General features: G+C 41.0%; 1 protein-coding gene across 3 annotated transcripts in view; it reads left to right on the top strand.

Moving 5' to 3' along the window:
• Positions 1-3,595, top strand: part of REPS2 (RALBP1 associated Eps domain containing 2) — a 118,230-nt gene extending 114,635 nt beyond the window's left edge. For all 3 annotated transcript variants that reach the window (XM_044287998.1, XM_044287997.1, XM_044287999.1), the window contains exon 20: positions 2,750-3,595. In XM_044287998.1, the coding sequence (XP_044143933.1) occupies positions 2,750-2,818 (69 nt within the window). In that variant the 3' untranslated portion in view covers positions 2,819-3,595. The remainder of the gene's footprint in view (positions 1-2,749) is intronic.
• The last annotated feature ends 14,711 nt before the right edge of the window (positions 3,596-18,306 follow it).

The raw sequence follows: 18,306 nt of genomic DNA, 5'->3' as shown, positions 1-18,306 counted from the left end.
ACCACACAAATGACCCCATTTCGGAAAGTAGACACCCTAAGGTATTCGCTGATGGGCATAGTGAGTTCATGGAAGTTTTTATTTTTTGTCACAGGTTAGCGGAAAATAATTATCCATAGTATTTAGTATATTGGGCAGACTAGATGGGCCAAATGGTTCTTATCTGCCGACACATTCTATGTTTCTATTATTATTATTATTATTATTTTTTCTTACAAAGTCCCATATTCCACTAACTTAAGACAAAAAATAAAATTTTACATGAAATCACCATACCCCTCACGGAATACCTTGGGATGTCTTCTTTCCAAAATGGGGTCACTTGTGGGGTATTTTTACTGCCCTGGCATTTTAGGGGACCTAAAGCGTGAGAAGTAGTTTGGAATCCAAATGCTTAAAAAATGCCCGGTGAAATCCTAAAGGTGCTCTTTAGAATTTGGGCCCCTTTGCGCACCTAGGCTGCAAAAAAGTGTCACACATGTGGTATCGCCGTACTCAGAAGAAGTAGGGCAATGTGTTTTGAGGTGTATTTTTACATATACCCATGCTGGGTGAGATAAATATCTCTGTAAATTGACAACTTTGTATAATTTTTTTAAAAATTTGTCATTTACAGAGATATTTCTCACACACAGTATGGGTATATGTAAAAATACACCCCAAAACACATTGCCCTACTTCTCCTGAGTACGGCAATACCACATGTGTGACACTTTTTTGCAGCCTAGGTGCGCAAAGGGGCCCAAATTCCAATGAGTAGCTTTTAGGAGGGCATTTTTAGGCATTTGGATTCCAGACTTCTTCTCACGCTTTAGGCCCCCTAAAATGCCAGGGCAGTATAAATACCCCACATGTGACCCCATTTTGGAGAGAAGACACCCTAAGGTATTCCATGAGGGGCATGGCAAGTTCCTATATTTTTTTTTTGGCACAAGTTAGCGGAAAATGATTTTGTAAGAGAAAAAAATAAAATAAACATTTTCCGCTAACTTGTGCCAAAAAAATAAATATTCTAGGAACTCACCATGCCCCTCACGGAATACCTTGGGGTGTCTTCTTTCCAAAATGGGGTCACTTATGGGGTATTTATACTGCCCTGGCATTTTAGGGGCCCTAAAGCGTGAGAAGAAGTCTGGAATATACTGTAAATGTCAAAAAAAAAATTACGCATTTGGATTCCGTGAGGGGTATGGTGAGTTCATGTGAGATTTTATTTTTTGTCACAAGTTAGTGGAATATGAGACTTTGTAAGAAAAAACTAAAAAAATTCCGCTAACTTGTGCCAAAAAAACAACCTCTTCTATGAACTCTCCATGCCCCTCAAAAGTGATCTTTATAGCGCCCCACTGCGCTGGGGCGGACTGAACGCAAGTGTGTGCACTAGATCAGGCCTGAGCCTATAGAACATGTCCTATTCTTGTCCGCAATTGCGGACAAGAAAAGGCATTTTCTATATAGTTCTGGCAATGTGTGGATCCGCAAAATGCGGAAAGCACATTGCCGGTGTCCATGTTTTGCAGATCCGCGGTGTCCGTGTTTGGCTGATACGTGAATCCACGGATCCGCAAAACACATACGGACGTCTGAATGGAGCCTTACAGGGGCATGATCAATGACAGGGGGTGATAAGGGGTTAATAGATGACAGCGGGTGTAGTGTGGTGCTTGGTGCTACTTATTACAGAGCTGCCTGTGTCCTCTGGTGGTCGATCCAAGCAAAAGGGACCACCAGAGGACCAGGTAGCAGGTATATCAGATGCTGTTAACAAAACAGCTTCTGATATACCTTTCAAGGGTTAAAAAAAATTGCATCTACAGCGTGCCAGCGAATGAACGCCGCTGGCAGGCTGTAGATCCACTCGTTTACCTTCCAATCCTGTGAATGCGCGCTCCTGTGTGCGCGCGTTCACAGGAAATCTCGCCTCTCGCGAGATGACGCGCCGGCGCGTCACGGAGGAATAACCCGGCCGCCCGCAGGACGCAATCCTGCGTTAGGTGGTCGGGTAGTGGTTTATCACAGTGTCAACAAGACACAATTATTACTGTACAGTTCTGCAGTTTTTTCTATGTGAAAAACTTTTACCTGAAACAAAGTGAACATAATCTTTTCAGCTTTTTTTAATGTAAAATCCTAATTCAATATGCTCCCTCTTGTGGTTGCAATAAGCTGTCGGAATCTACAGGAGGAGACTAGGATGGATACCACTGGGGCTTTAAGAATATTTATTTTGATTGGACATAACTGTTCCTGCTCTTGTATTAGGCTAGTAATATTGAAAGGACTTAAAGAGAGATTTTTACCATATCCCTATGCCATGGTTTTGGCGTTAAAATGTTGCAAAACATGGTTTTACAACTTTTAAAATACCATTGTGATTAAATTTAGTTGCAGCTGGTGTTTTTATGCCACCCTTGCCAATTTCAGAAGGTGGCGTGATGAGGGAGGCGCATGGGTGAGACCATTAGCCGTGACACACTTATTATTGTTTATACTAGAAACTGAAATAAATAATTGAAATCTACGCCAGCTACAACCTGGGCATAGATTTCAGTCTGGCGCCTGGACTTCTGAAGGAGGCATTTAATTTATGGCAGGGCCTGTATCTTGTCATAAATTAAATGCCTCCTCCGGTGGTACAGAGCCCATCAACACAGTGTAGCACACGCCATCAGGGCCATTAGGGCAGTATGAAATATATATGTATTATATAAGACAATGACTGTCTGTCTTTCATATTCATACTTAATAGGAAGTCCATCAGGAGAGGATAACCTTGGAAACCCAGCTGGAACAGCTCCGTCCTCTTACTGTGTTATGACCTTTGGACAGTGTGACAGCACTGGAGATTCTACTGTGCACGCATTTGGTAGCCTGGTTGTAATTCTTGTTGTTATATCCATGGTGCTGAAGCCATTTACATGGTTTGCAAAAAAAAAAAGAAAATGCAAAGTATATTTTGAAGTCCGTTATCCCAGTAGATGTACTTCAACTCATTTACATCTTAATAAGAGTGCACAAGGACCACCGAGGCTGGGTTTATGAAGGTTGATGGACATCTAGTAAGACACCAAAGTTCCTGTGAAGCACGTCCATTCTCGTTCCTAGATGTGTGGGAAACTCAATGAATGTAAGACGAACATTACGTAAAAATTTCGCTTTTTTGAGCTTTTGGATCACCTTGAATTAACTGCCTTCTTTTACATTTTAGAATTGGATGAAATTGTGTGTTTTTATGTTACAAATGCAGCTATATTTGCAGTTCAGATAAACGTGTGACAGAGTAGGCCAAGGTAAGTCAATTTATGGTCAAAGTAAATGTATGGCTGTTCACTGACTTTGTAGATGAGGGATCTCCATCATAAAGGCTCGTCACTTGTACATACTTATTCCCACTGCCATCAACTGTGTTACCACCGAAAGCTAGTGTAAAACTAAAATTGAAGCATACTTTACTTTCCTGCCTGGAAAAATGCATATTTCACTGTATGTAAAAATGTATGACAATATGGTTGTATACACCTGCTTTAAAATTTGATTCTAAAAGGTATACCATCATGTTTTTTGGCAATATTGAATAAAGTAGCAGTGTATGTTTTTTTTTATACTGTCAAAACACAATATCCAGTCCAAGTCCAAATATGAGTGTACTGTTGGCATACGTATGGCCCATAGAAACCTATGGATAAGTCTAAGGGTACTTTCACACTAGCGTTATTCTTTTCCAGCATTGAGTTCCGTCCTAGGGACTCAATACCGGAAAAGAACTGATCGACAGAAATCCGTTCAGTATGCATCAGGATGTCTTCAGTTCAGTCACTGAACGGCGTTTTGGACAGAGAAAATACCGCAGCATGCTGTGGTAGTCTCTCCGTCCAAAATTCCAGATCAGTTGCCAGAATGCCGGATCCGGCATTTATTTACATTGCAATATATTAGTGCTGGATTGCAATATATTAGTGCATTCGCAGACCAGTAGAATTGTGGGAAAAAAAATAGAAACTGATCCGTTTGTCCGTACGGCAAATGGAGAGACAGATCCGTTCTTGCAATGCATTTGTGAGATGGATCCTCATTCGTATCCGTCTACAAATGCTGTCCGTTTGCATGCAGATTGCCTGATCCGGCAGGCAGTTCCGGTGAAGGATCACTCTGCCGTCCTAGGATGTGGAGCAAAACAGATCCATCATGACCCACAATGCAAGTTTTCTCTGACACAACCTGACACAATAGAAAACTAATCCTTCCTCCATTGACTTTCAGTGGCGTTCATGACGGATCCGTCTTGGCTATGTTACATATAATACAACCGGATCCAGCAAAAAAAGCTAGTGGGAAAGTAGCCTTAGTTTTTATACTTTTTTTGCTATCCAAATTTGTAACATAGTCCATAAACATGGCGTGAATGGAGTATTATTGGCCAAACCTTTCTACAAATTTAAGTACCTATAAAAAAAATTGCCAGACTGCTTAGAATCAATATTAATGTTATTCATAAATAAAAAAATGTATAAGTTAAAAACAAGTATAAGGTGCAGGGAAAAGGCGACATCAACCAGAGGAGAACATAATGGAAACAGTTCATATCAGTTCACAGAAAATAGGAAACAAAGATAAAGTGCAAGTGAAATAGGTGACAATGACTAAATACATGCAGGACAGGAATCGGTTACCCATAACGTGTCTCCTCCAGGATGGTGCCAACCCCCACGCGCATTTCGGCGAACCTTTGTCTGGGGGTGGTGTCATCACTGCAGGACACACACTATATACTCACAAACACCAATCATAGCTCTCCAACCAGATAGTAACTAGATTATTAGATGCACCTGAATTTGAAGTCTCACAGGAGACGGGCTGCACGAATGTGACAAGAGACGTCACGTGACCTATCCGTCACATGATCACGTATCGTGTCACATGATGACGCAGGCAGAACTCGCGATGTTGTCATGGCGAGATCCATGCCGGTGGCATCAGATGAATACATGCGCATGTGCAGGCCTGGTATTGCCCTTCTTAGGTTATAACCAATTAGGCATAGTTATTTACAATAATTAAGATTTATTACAAGCAAAAGGACCGTATAGAAAAAATAATTCAAAAATTACATGATTATATAAAACAGTGACAAGTACATGAAAACGCTGATTATTAGGTGCAGCGCAAACCGCATAATGTGAATTAAGGAAAGAAGGAAAGAAAAAAGGTGAGTACCAAAAATTTTAAAAATGATTAAAAATACGAAATAATGAATCATGATTATATAAAACAGTGAAAATTGCATAATTATATGGATACACAAATTATTAATTGCGCCACATACCGCATAATGTGAATTAAGGAATAGAAAATGTAAATACCAAAAATAAAATAAAATGATTAAAAAGATCATTTAAAATGCTGAATTATAAATCACTTCAGAACATAATTAAGTGAAATGTTTCCTATTTTCTGTGGACAGATATGAACTGTTTCCATTGTGTTCTCCTCTGGTTAATTTCACCTTTTCCCTGCACCTATACTTGTTTTTAACTTATGAATTTATTTATTAATAAAATTAGTATTGATTCTAAGCAGTCTGGCAATTTTGTTATAAGTACTTATATTATGTTTTTGCCATAGGCATTAGTTAGCATGAGATTTTTTTCTCTCATTTAGATAAATAAGCTGAGTTCCTTTTTTGTTTTTTGTTTTGTATTTTAACTTTCCACAAATTTACCTGAGAAATGTTATCGGTGGATATTTTATTAACCCCTTCCTGACATCTGCTCCATTTGTAAAGCATAAGTTGCAGTGGAACAGTTACACTGAAAGAAGGGGCTAAAATGAAAAAGCATTAAAAAAAATATCATAAAACTATAAAGAAATGATGTATGAAAAACCTCAAATAAACCCTTTTCTCATTTATCACATAGAAATATAAACATAAAATAAATTAAAAGTTAAAAAGAATGTGTACAATTTATCACATAAAAATATAAACAATAACAAAACAAACATAATTGGTATCTCTACATCTATAAAAGTCAGAACTATTAAAATAGTATTTTATTTATGCTGCACAATGAATGCCATGAAAAAAATGAAAAATGTATCAAAAGATTAAAATAATGTTGTGGCTCTTGGAAGGTGGGGTTAAAAAAACATTCCTATGGAGGTAAAGACAAGCAGAAACACTTCTACTGGGCACCACCTGAATTTAAAGGAATGTTCCGCTTACAAAAAATCTACTCCCATATTATTCAGATCACAACACCATTAAAATAGACGGGTTTTCTGATTTAGAGCATAGGTCTTGTACTTCGGAATTAAACCCTCTGTCCAAACACTATCAGTACCAGCTCCTTAAAAACATTACCTTCTATGCTGACTCAATGATGTGTCAAATGATTTTTTGAAAATGGAATTCCCCTTTAAGGATTCTCCACTTTAATGTTTTGCTGAAGGGCTACTCTTGTGAAACCTCTACATTTATATATGTAAACTCATGCTATTCATGAAAAAGTGTTGAATATTTCACCATTTTTGAATGAAGTGTACCATAAAATATATTTTTCATCATACAAACCAATGTTCATATACAGTATATAAGGAACTGACATAAATTCAAAATCTCAATATATATCTGGCATATGAAAATAATGTAATGTTTAAATTAAAGTATAACATTTACAAAATGATCTGCTATAGGTGTCATGTGCATTGCTTCAGAATAGTAAAAAGGAAAAAGGAAATACTCAATTTTCTTCAGCGGCTGTGATGGACAAGGGTCAACACTTATGGAGTGAACACTTCTGTAGCAAATGTCTCTTTTAGTCTTCCTTTTTATATTGGAGCTGGACCAGCGATCAACTGCCTTCAAAAACCCACTTGAAATCAGCCCATGGACATTACATCACAGGAAAAAAGAAAGAGCCGCATCCCATTTGACCCTCCGGCTGAACATGCATTTCCCTTGCAGCCACTACAATAAAGTACTTAATGCCAGCCTTTTTTTAGATGAATGGATGTCCACATAATACAGACCATGGACTGGCCATGCCTGCAAGAACAGCTGTTTGCAGTGGCCCCCTACTTGGGCTATGATGTCCATGTGCCCTACTACTCAAGATGATAATTGGTTGTCTTCTTTACACCATGCTCAATGTGACAGGTTCTCTTTAGACAGTGGATGACCTCTTTAGCAACTTTTAGTCAATGGTAGCTGGTATTAGTACTCCACTTGCCGGAATTACACGCCGGATCCGGAAAAACGCAAGTGTACTGAAAGCATTTGAAGACGGATCCGTCTTCAAAATGCTTTCAGTGTTACTATGGCAGCCAGGACGCTATTAAAGTCCTGGTTGCCATAGTAGGAGCGGGGGAGCGGTATACTTACAGTCCGCGCGGCTCCCGGGGCGCTCCAGAATGACGTCAGAGCGCCCCATGCGCATGGATGACGTGCCATGTGATCACGTGATCCATGCACTTGGGGCGCCCTGACGTCACTCTGGAGCGCCCCGGGAGCCGCACGGACGGTAAGTATGCTGCTCCCCCGCTCCCCGCTACACTTTACCATGGCTGCCAGGACTTTAGCGTCCCGGCAGCCATGGTAACCATTCAGAAAAAGCTAAACGTCGGATCCGGCAATGTGCCGAAACGACGTTTAGCTTAAGGCCGGATCCGGATCAATGCCTTTCAATGGGCATTAATTCCGGATCCGGCCTTGCGGCAAGTCTTCAGGATTTTTGGCCGGAGCAAAAAGCGCAGCATGCTGCGGTATTTTCTCCGGCCAAAAAACGTTCCGTTCCGGAACTGAAGACATCCTGATGCATCCTGAACGGATTTCACTCCATTCAGAATGCATTGGGATAAAACTGATCAGGATTCTTCCGGCATAGAGCCCCGACGACGGAACTCTATGCCGGAAGACAAGAACGCAGGTGTGAAAGAGCCCTTAGAAAGTTTAAAGGGGTTTTCTCCTTTGAATCAACATCCTTTAAAGGGATTCTGTCATCAAGATTATGAATATAGACCTGATTACATGTTATTGGAGGTCTCCTAAAGCATGTCAGAAATATACCAGTATGTAACTTATGAATGCTATATATATATATATATATATATATATATGCAAATCAACTGTGCGCTTCCCATTTATTTTTTGGGGTCTTCCAAAAATAACCAAGCCTGCTGCTCAGCTATTTTACGCAGTGAAATACAAATGAAAGGAGGGAAGCCATGCATGTCCGGTCTGCTCTCCTTCACTTTGCAGGCTCCATTCTAGAGATAGTTGCGATCCAATCCTGGCCATTTAAACCGTTAGATGCAGCGGTCAATAGCAATCACTGCATCTGAGTGGTTAGACAGAGGGAATGGGCGATCTTGATTAGTTGTGGGAGTGAGGGTTGCTGGGGGGTGCCATTCAAAAATTTGCTATGGGGTTCAGCCTTGTCTAGTTATGCCTCAGGGAGTGTCTATGTAAGTAGCTGGGTCGGAGGAACTATAAACTAGCTGGGCGTTGTTAGGGGCAGTGTTAGGGGAGTCTTTATGTAACTGTCTGGGTGGAACTATAAACTAGCTGGGCATTGTTAGGGGCAGTGATAGGAGAGTGTCTATGTAACTGGGTGGGAGGAGCTATAATCTAGCTGGGCATTACTTGGGGCAGTGATGGGGCAGTGTCTATGTAACTGTCTGGGTGGGAGGAGCAATAAACTAGCTGGGCATTGCTAGGGGGAGTGATAGGTGAGTGTCTATGTAACTGGGTGGGAGGAGCTATAAACTAGCTGGGTGTTTCTAGGGGCAGTGTCTATGTAACTAGCTGGGTTTGAGGAGCTATAAACAAGCCAGGCATTGCTAGGGGGAATGATAAGTGAGTGTCTATGTAACTGGCTGGGAAGAGCTATGAACTAGCTAGGTGTTGTTGGTGGCAGTGATAGGTGAGTGGCTATGTAATTGGGTGGGAGGAGCTATAAACTAGCTAGGTGTTGTTAGTGGCAGTGCTAGGCGAGTATCTATGTAACTTGGCGGGAGGAGCTATGAAGTAGCTGCCATTGTTAGGACCGGTTCTTGAAGAGCATCATGGGTTTGGTTGGGTACAGCAACAGGAAGTGCTACATACAGGATGGAAACAAACCACATCATATCAGTTAAAAAAACATAGGAATACCGGAAAACCTCTTTAAGATTACTTTGTATTAATTTAGAAGGTTACTTTATATTACCTAAAACCCTTTACGAATAAACTGAGATTATATTCAGCTTCATTTTCCAAGTATTAGTCTAAGAAATATTATCTGCAGAAAATACCTGTCTGACAACCTGAACTCTCCATAGATCATATTTGGAAACAATGGTACCCCCAGCCTATTATCACACTATTTTGTGGAGAACATTTACATGATGGCAGAAGCTTTCGTAAACTAATTTAATTGTGACTTGTATACACTAAACTCCTTAGGTAGAATCAGGGACTGTCTTTACCACCACCAATTCACGCAAATGCACGGGGTCCCCAGAAATGACGGGCCCCTTGCTGACCTTGCAGGCAGCCCACCTGACAGAAACACAACTTTAAATGTATCTGTGTTCAATCTGAGAATTTGTGATGGCATCAGGGATGCATTAACAGATGAAAAAACATAGATTTTGTGGTTGGCTATTTTCAGTGGATCTCAGGCATGTGATGTTACCACACCTCCTACTCCAGCCATGGGACTGGCATACATCATAAATCAGTCACACCTGCGCAGCATGGCTAAATGCCCCTTTACACTGCCCAATGTTCGAGCAGATTATCGCTAACAACTGTTTGTATGGACATTTGTTAGCAATAATCTGCCTGTGTAAAGGTGCCGCTTGTTGGGTAATAGGATAGTTTGAGCAGTCACCAAAATCGTCATTTGCTGGAAGCAGATCCTGCCGTCTAAACAACCTCTTCTGCGGGAAAACAACGATTCTGTATGGGGGCAAGCGATAGTACTAGTGATTGCTCCCCCCATACATATACATTTAGGGGCACATTTATTAAGATGGACATTTTAGACTCCGGTCTTATTAAAGCCCCATAGCTGGTGGTTGATCAGCTGAAGTTATGAAGAGGGCCTCAACATCCAGCATCACTTCTAAATGTAAGACAAATCCCTAGCTGTCTTACATTTAGACCCTTTTCTACACCTAAATCAGGCGTAGAAAATTATGAATGAAATGGACCTGAAGGCCCTTCCCTGCCCACGCCCACGCCCCCTTTTTAGACCTGGATGCTCGATGAGAAGCAGGCAGTGTGATGCCGTAGACCATGTTCTGCTGGAAAACTACAGGACATGGGCGGACTTGGAACTTTAAGTTTCCATGGTTATGACCACCCTTCACTCCACCAGCAGTGGCCGTGCTTGCACACTGTAGGAAAAAGTGCCAGCCTCTCTGGGAGCTCACATAGGCTGGTGCTTTTTTCTTATAGTGTGCAAGCACTACCACCGCTGAAGGGTTGCAGGGTGGTCGTCTCCAGCCAGCAAAGGAGGCAATATGGACAATCACAATACATAAGTAAGTGCCTTTCTCTACATGATAAATGCCATTTGCTGAAGTGACACAACCACTTTAAGCTTTAAGAACAGGGTTCTCATGTAGCACATCTTGGAAGCTGGTGGAATATATCATGTTCTAAAAGACTCCGCTTAAAAGATTAACATATCTACCTTGCTGGCAGGTGTTATGTGCATGAGAATACAATCCGGAGTGCTGGCTCTAAAGAATGAATGTGTACAATGTGGCATTCATACAAGGTTTGTGTTCATTTAAAGCAGATGGAACCACAAATGCAATATTGGCGGCTTTTGTTCCCGGGTCAGTGAAGACTAAGGTGTGCTGGAGTCAATGATGCCTGAATCCTGCTGACTGTACAAAGCTCACATTGTCTGTGATCAATTTAATTTGTTCTGTATTTCAGCAGAGCCACATGATCTCACCCGTGGCTGTCACTAGAACATCCCTTCCCCCCTTGTTTGGCTTGGCTATTAAGCTATCTTATCTAAGTAAACATGAATTATAGCTTGGTTTAGCTGTTGTTCACAGCGATGTAATAATTTCTTGTTGGTTCATCTGTGTTCCAGCGACACCTGTCTAATATTGTAGATATGTTCTACATGCATTTGTGTAGAGTCACAGAGAAGACTTTGATGGCATATGGGGATCAGTAGGGATCTGACCAATGTACCCCTTGCTGATTCCTAAAATCAGTAGCGGACGTGTATGGACAGCCTTTGACTTTAAAGGAAAATGACGTGTCCTCTAAAAGAGGCCAAGAGGAGCAGACAAGACCTTTGGCCTTTGGCAATTTATTCTATAGATCGAGGGCAGTCAGAGGGATCAGACCTTTAAAGGGAATCTGTCAGCACGATTCTGGAATATTATTTGCAGTAAAACATGAGAAGTAGTCTAGATCACTCTGCCCTCTGTTATTTCACGGTGACCATTCAAAGCTGGGCTAAAATACACAGGACTGTTGCACTGTGCTAACATAACGGAGAGGACTCCTGTGCATGCACAGCAGTCCTGACAATGTATTTCAGTGCAGTCTTTTAATACTGACAATGGGGTGACCAGGGGCAGTAGCGAAGTAAAAAGGAGTGATCTGGACTCCTTATCTGCAGTACTACTGATATATTACTGTAGGTAGTAGTCCACAATTGTGGTGACAGATTCCCTTGAAAATGTTTCTAGTGAGATCTTTTTTTAACATTAAGATGTCATCCACATGTGGGTTTCCACCAATTGCTTGGACTGCACCTGTACTTACTATTGATTCAAATAGCAGTTACAGGTATGGCCCAGCAATCAGTGGTAATCTGCACGCAGATCCCACGGCCGAACAGCACTGTGAACAGGAACACATAGGGGTTGACTGATTTTCCCAGAAACTAGGTGGCTAGTGAATGCAGCTCTGGACTACCTCACATGTTCGAAATCAGAACTAGTACAAGGAGAGCTTTAGATCACCTGATCATATATGTTTATTGCCAGAGTGATAATAGAATATCCCTGACAGTACCGCTCTCCAGAAGGAGCAATGGATCAAGCATGTATCTGACATATAGGGACAAATCCATCATTCAGACAGCTAGATTGTGGGCCACCTAAGTGTTTTCTTGCACTGATTTTTTTGCTTTGTCCATTGCATAATGCTCTTGTAGAGATTTTGTAATGCGATTACAATTAAGCAGAATATTTTGAAAATGTTTTTGTTTTTGCTTGTGTTCAGTCTAAGGGCTCATGCACATGACCGTATGTATTTTGCTGTCCGCAAAAAACGGATCCGCAAAACATACAGATGATGTCCGTGTGCATTCCGTATTTCGTGGAATGGAACAGCTGGCCCCTAATAGAACATTCCTATCCTTGTCCATAATGCGGACAATAATAGGACAAGTTAAAAAAAATTGCGGAATACAAATACGGACATATGGAAACAGAATGCACACAGAGTAACTTCAGTTTTTTTTGCGGACCCATTGAAATAAATGGTTCCGTATACGGTCCGCTGTTTCAATGCATTTGTTAGACGGATCTGCATCCGGATCCGTCTACAAATGCTATCCGTTTGCACACATATTTCCGGATACGGCAGTACCGGCGACGGAACTGCCTGCCGGATCTTCACAACGTAAGGCCCCCTTCACATGAATGTGTGCTCCCCGTTGCTGTATTGCGGACCGCATTTGCTGATTCGCAATACACGGGTGCCGTTCCGTGGGCATTCTGCATCACGGATGCGGACCCATTCACTTAAATGGGTCTTCAAATCCGGAGATGCGGAACGGAAGCACGGAATGGAACCCTACGGAAGCACTACGGAGTGCTTCCGTGGGGTTTCATCCCGTACTTCCATTCCGCAAAAAGATAGAACATGTCCTATCTGTTTGCGGAACGGCCGGATCGCGGACCCATTAAAGTGAATGGGTCTGCTGCGGCTGCCCCACGGACTGTGTTCGTGCATTGCAGCCCGACTTTTGCAGCACGACCACAGGGTGCACACGTTCGTGTGCAGGGGGCCTAAGTGTAAAAGTACCCTAACATGTGTAATAAGAGGGATATCTTGAGGGCAAATACCTTTTCCATAGCACTGGAGATTAAAGGCTCGTGCAGTGTATTGAAGGGCTTGTGCTGGGGGTGCTTGGAGTTTAGCAGAACGACTGGAACAATTCCAGAAAATGACCCATTATTTGAATCGGGGTCTATGTCAGTAGTTTTTGCTGCCCTCAGATAGGAAACCATAAAAGTGGTGACAGATTCCCTTTAAATAAAGATAAATGAGTCACATCAGCTGTAAAAATGGTGAAACATTATCTGAATTTGGTTTGCATGTGAACAGATTGCCTTGGCTTTAATATTAAACCCATCTACATAAGCATCTGGAGTATTTTCCTAAAGAACACCATGGTCACAATTCTCTTCATCAGTGATATTAGTAAATGTCTGAATCTTGCACTGATGAGATGTTTTTGGGTGAGAAATTATCAATACCATTGTGGCAAATTTTTTCTATTTCCAGCCTGTTTCATGATAAAAAAAAAAGTCAGTTTACATGATGGCTTTCCATTGTTAGTCTCTCCTCAGTTATTTTCCACATAAGAGAAAGGCTTCAGGCCCATAACCTTACCTCATGTTACACTATACTTGCCCGGCTGTGGCCTGCAGCCAGATGGCCTCATGCCACCACATACTATTCTCATTTTTTATTCTGTAATAAAATGCTTACTTCATAGTTAATGCATTCATAAAATCAGCCAGGTTTAGATTATTCTCTTCCGTGGTAATGTAACTGTTCTATGATAGCTGTCAGTGCAATTTGGTCGTGGACCAAGATTTGATCTCATTTTGTTTTTGTAGCTGCTATTACTTTACTTTGCTATAAATTAACAGAGCAAATTATGAATAGACGCTCCTTTAAGCAAAATACTAGCGACCGTTCACAATAAGATAGAAGCCTGCACTGATTCAGAGTGAGATAACGTCCATTATTAAAGCTGCACGTGGGTTACCTTTTGTCATGTGCACAGATCAGCCACAGCATATAAACCACTGACAGGTGAAGTCACCAACATTGAATATCTTGTGACAGTGGCACTTGTCAAGGGGTAGAATATATTGGGCACTCAGCTCTTAAAGATTATGGGGGTCATTTATTATCGCTTTTACACCACTTTTTGTCGCAAAGGTGTTATGCTGGCAAATCTGTGACTTTTCCCCTCTCACGCCACTTTTGCAAAGTCAGGGAGGCTTGGCATTGGCGGGGAAGAGGGTGGGCCAGCAGGCCTGTCTCATTCTTCATTTTCTACGCCAGTTTTAGCAAGCGCCAAAGTTATGTAGAGGCTGCGCCTCAACATAATTTTGGCGCATCCACCGGCAGCGCACAGGAATTAACACCGGCCTCTCAATCGCCGGTCTTAATATATGTCCCCCTATGTGTTGGAAACAGGAAATGGGCAAGGGTCTAAGCAACTTTGATAACTTCAGTAGGGTATTATTGATATGCAGTGGTTAGTAGCTACCAAAGGTAGTCCAGAGAAGGACAACTGGTAAACTGACCACAGGATCATGGGTGAATAAGGCTCATTGATTCACATGGGTAGCGAAGCCAAGAAGGTCTGGTCCAATCCTGCAGAAATGCTACTATAACACAAATTACTTGGGTGGCTATGACAAAAATAAGACAGATAGTGAATCACAGCGTGCTATGTATAGGGCTGTGTTCCTGCAGACTAGGCAGAGTGCTCATGCTGATCCCTAAGTTCCTTCAATAGGCATGTAAGCATCAAAAATGGACCATGGAGCAATTGAAGAAGGTGGCCTGGTCTGATGAATTGCGTTTTCTTTACATCATGTGAAGAGCCAGGTGCATTTGTGTAACTTTCTTGGGGAAGATATGACACCAGGATGCATTATAGGAATAAGGTAAGACATTGAGTCCTTGCATCCATATAGATATAACCTTGACATGTACCACCTCATGTACAGGTGTTCCCTAAAGTCAGACATGTACCGGTATTCCCTAAAGGCAATGGTTTCTTTAAGGAGGATAATATGTCTTGCCACAATCCAAAAATTGTTCAGGAATGGTAGGAACACGACAAAGAATTCAAGGTGTGAGTTTAGCCTTAAAATTCCACAGATCTCAATATGGTCAACCATCTGTGTTATGTGGTAGAAAAAGGTCTTACAGGCATCCTCACTTAAGACTGTTGGCATGTCTACATCGAGACTGTTGACATGTATACATCCAGTTATCATGTAATCAGCCAAGCAACTCAAAGAAGAGAAAGGAGACAGCCATGAACATGTGCAGCTACTTTCCAATTTACTGTCCGCCTAGATGCAATAACCAGTGGTTGCCTCAAAAGGTGAGACGGGAGTCAGAGAAGCCCTGTTCTGGAGATAGTTGCAGGTTCCAGAGGTTGGACCCACATCTATCAGACATTTATGTCCTGTGGTAGTTTTGTGGAGTCCATGCTTGAGTCAGAGTTTTTTGGAGACACAAAGAGAACCTACACAATTTAATGATTTTAATATTATGGAGCTGATTAGTGTATGCTTCCATTCAAAAGTCTGAAAGCGTTGTAAAAGATCACTATTGATAAAATAACATTAAAGTAATCAGAAATCCAGTCTAGACATAGAGTAGAGACCAAAGTGTGAATGGCAGGTTATCATGATTGAACGTTCCCACAGGATTCCACTCACCACCTCATAACAAGTAGGTAAAAAGCAAGATAAAGGTGTGCACAGATCTTAAACTTTGGTCTCCAATCTTCAGTCTGCTTTGGAAGAAGCTCCGGCATGAGAGTTTGGTGTCCCACGTGTGATTTTATCTGTTTTTATCTTCTAGCTTGTTTTAACTGTCCTTTTACTAGTATATTAATTAAAGAATTTTTATGCCATACACTGCTGGATGGTCGGAACTATTGTCTTTGTCATCTAAGGCTTACATTGGAACAGGGAGTGTTTCTGGGCACTACTGCAAATAATAAGCCAGATGACTGGAGACCAAAGTGTAGGACCTGTGCACACCTGCATCTTTCTTTTGACCCTACTTGTTACTAAATTTGATAAGTGAAATCCTATGGAATAACAGTTTCACGCTATATGGGCAGTACAGTGGCTCAATGGTTAGAACTGGTGCCTTGCAGCACTGGGGTCTTGGGTTTGAATCCAACCAAGGACAACATCTGCATGGAGTTTGTATGTTCTCCGTGTGTTTCCCCTGGGTGCTCTGGTGATGCTTATGTCTGTAAAGCGATGCTTATGTAAAATAAATCATCCATTATTATCTCTGCAGAGACGTTTTTTGAATGTCATTGCAAAAATGGCAGCTGCATGCTAATTGTGCAGCTATGGCAGCGGGCAGCCTGATGTCAGTGACAGCAGGGTTTGCCATAAAGAAGGCATAGATGTATTTTAACCCGTTCCCGACCTCCGCTATACATGTACAGTCTATGGGAGCAACGGTCAAACATGATTGCATGTTAAAGTCCCTAGGGTGACTTAAAATAAGTGAAAAGAAATTTAAAAAGTTTTTAAAACTATGAAAAATGTTACATTTATTAAAATTTTAATCAGCCCCATATTAATAACAAAAATAAAGAATAACAAAAAAACATTATTGTCATTATTGCGCACAAAATGCCCGTACTATGAAAATATAAATGTATTTATTCCATATGATGATCTCCATAATAAAATCAAAACTGCGCATTAACCTTTTTTTATTTCTTCATCTCCCAAAAATGATGAAAAAGGCAAATTCGAAAATGGTATCAATAAAAACACAGATTGCCCCGCAAGAAAACCTGCCTACTTAGTTCTGGCACACCTTCTGCCATTTTGACTCTGCCTATAACATGGGGACACTTCTATCCTTTCTTCCAGGGCCACTGAGTTTCCAATCCGGAAACCTAGTCCAATCTCAATGTACATTTTACTAGAACAGTATAACAATAAACACAGTCATATATTGTAAATTGGTTAAAATTGCATTTTTTAATATGTAATTTTTAAAGCTTTCAACCAGAAGAACCTTAAAAGGAGTATCATGTGTAAGCTGTGTACATATATATATATATATATATATATATATATTATTTTTTTTATTTCACTTTTTCATGTTCAACATCTGTCTTGTAGCCTTAAAATCAAGAGATAGCTATCCATTCCAATCACATTACAAATGACACATGTATATAAAAACAGAATGAATATTAATATTTTTAGGTAACATATATGAATCCTAGAAACCAATAATAAAATCATCCACTCCCAAAGGATGAATGTAATTTGATGGTTGTGAAGTAAAACTGTGCAGCCAGGTGGTTTCCATATGTGAGTTTCCACATAATGCTAAATTATGCATAACACATTGTGAGAGGACAGAGAACACTATGCACACGTACATAATAGGAGTGCTAGTAAGTGTTGACCAGGGGTGGGGTATGATGTTTGGTGTTGTACTACTTTTTAAATATGTTCATTATTACCCTAATGAAGAGTGACGATGTGAAGAAAGAGTCACTGACATAACAAAATTCCAACACTCTCCATTATATCAGCCTATTTAAACAAGCACAGATGCAGAGTGAAGGAAAAGAAAGGAACTGATGAGCTTTTGGCCTAACAAGCGTTTTTGCCCAACAGCTATCTTTGGCCAGACAAGGCCCTGTTTTACTGATTATCGTGAATGTACGTTCATACTACCGCTCGTTCCTGATAATCTGCCCATTTAAAGGTGCCGCTGATCACCCAATGTACGAGCGAAATGCTTGTTCTTTGGATGAAACAACTGTTAATTCGGAAACCTAAATCATCAGATTGTGCCGTCTAAACAGCGGTGTGCTGCCCAGAAACAAGGATGATGTATGAAGACCAGCGATGGCACTAGAGATCGCTTGTCCCCATACTGTGGAGGAGATCACTGCATATAAAGTCTCCTCCACTGATGAGCAGGCAGTTAGTTGAAAGGAACGGTTTCTTCCTGAAATTCGCCTTCTCTATTGGGCCATGTAAACCGGTCTTACAGATAGGAGACACTTATAACACACTGTAAACATAAAAGGGCTGAAATGTTTCCTTAGATTAACTCTTCGATATCTTCGATAGGAGGAAAGGTGCTCTCTAAAGCATAACACTGTATCAGATTACAGATCCAAAAGGGGTCACTCATTGTCCCCCACTAATACTCAATGGCATGCCTGAAGATGTTTAAAGGTACACATATGCTATATCCTAATGATCTGGGCCCATAGTTTGCATACTGACTCACACAATGAAAGTGTCCAT

This window comes from Bufo gargarizans, chromosome 3 (assembly GCF_014858855.1).
Source record: "Bufo gargarizans isolate SCDJY-AF-19 chromosome 3, ASM1485885v1, whole genome shotgun sequence".
Taxonomy (NCBI): Eukaryota; Metazoa; Chordata; class Amphibia; order Anura; family Bufonidae; genus Bufo; species Bufo gargarizans.
Note: the sequence above shows the minus strand (reverse complement) of the source record. Positions and strands in the feature narration are given on the sequence as shown.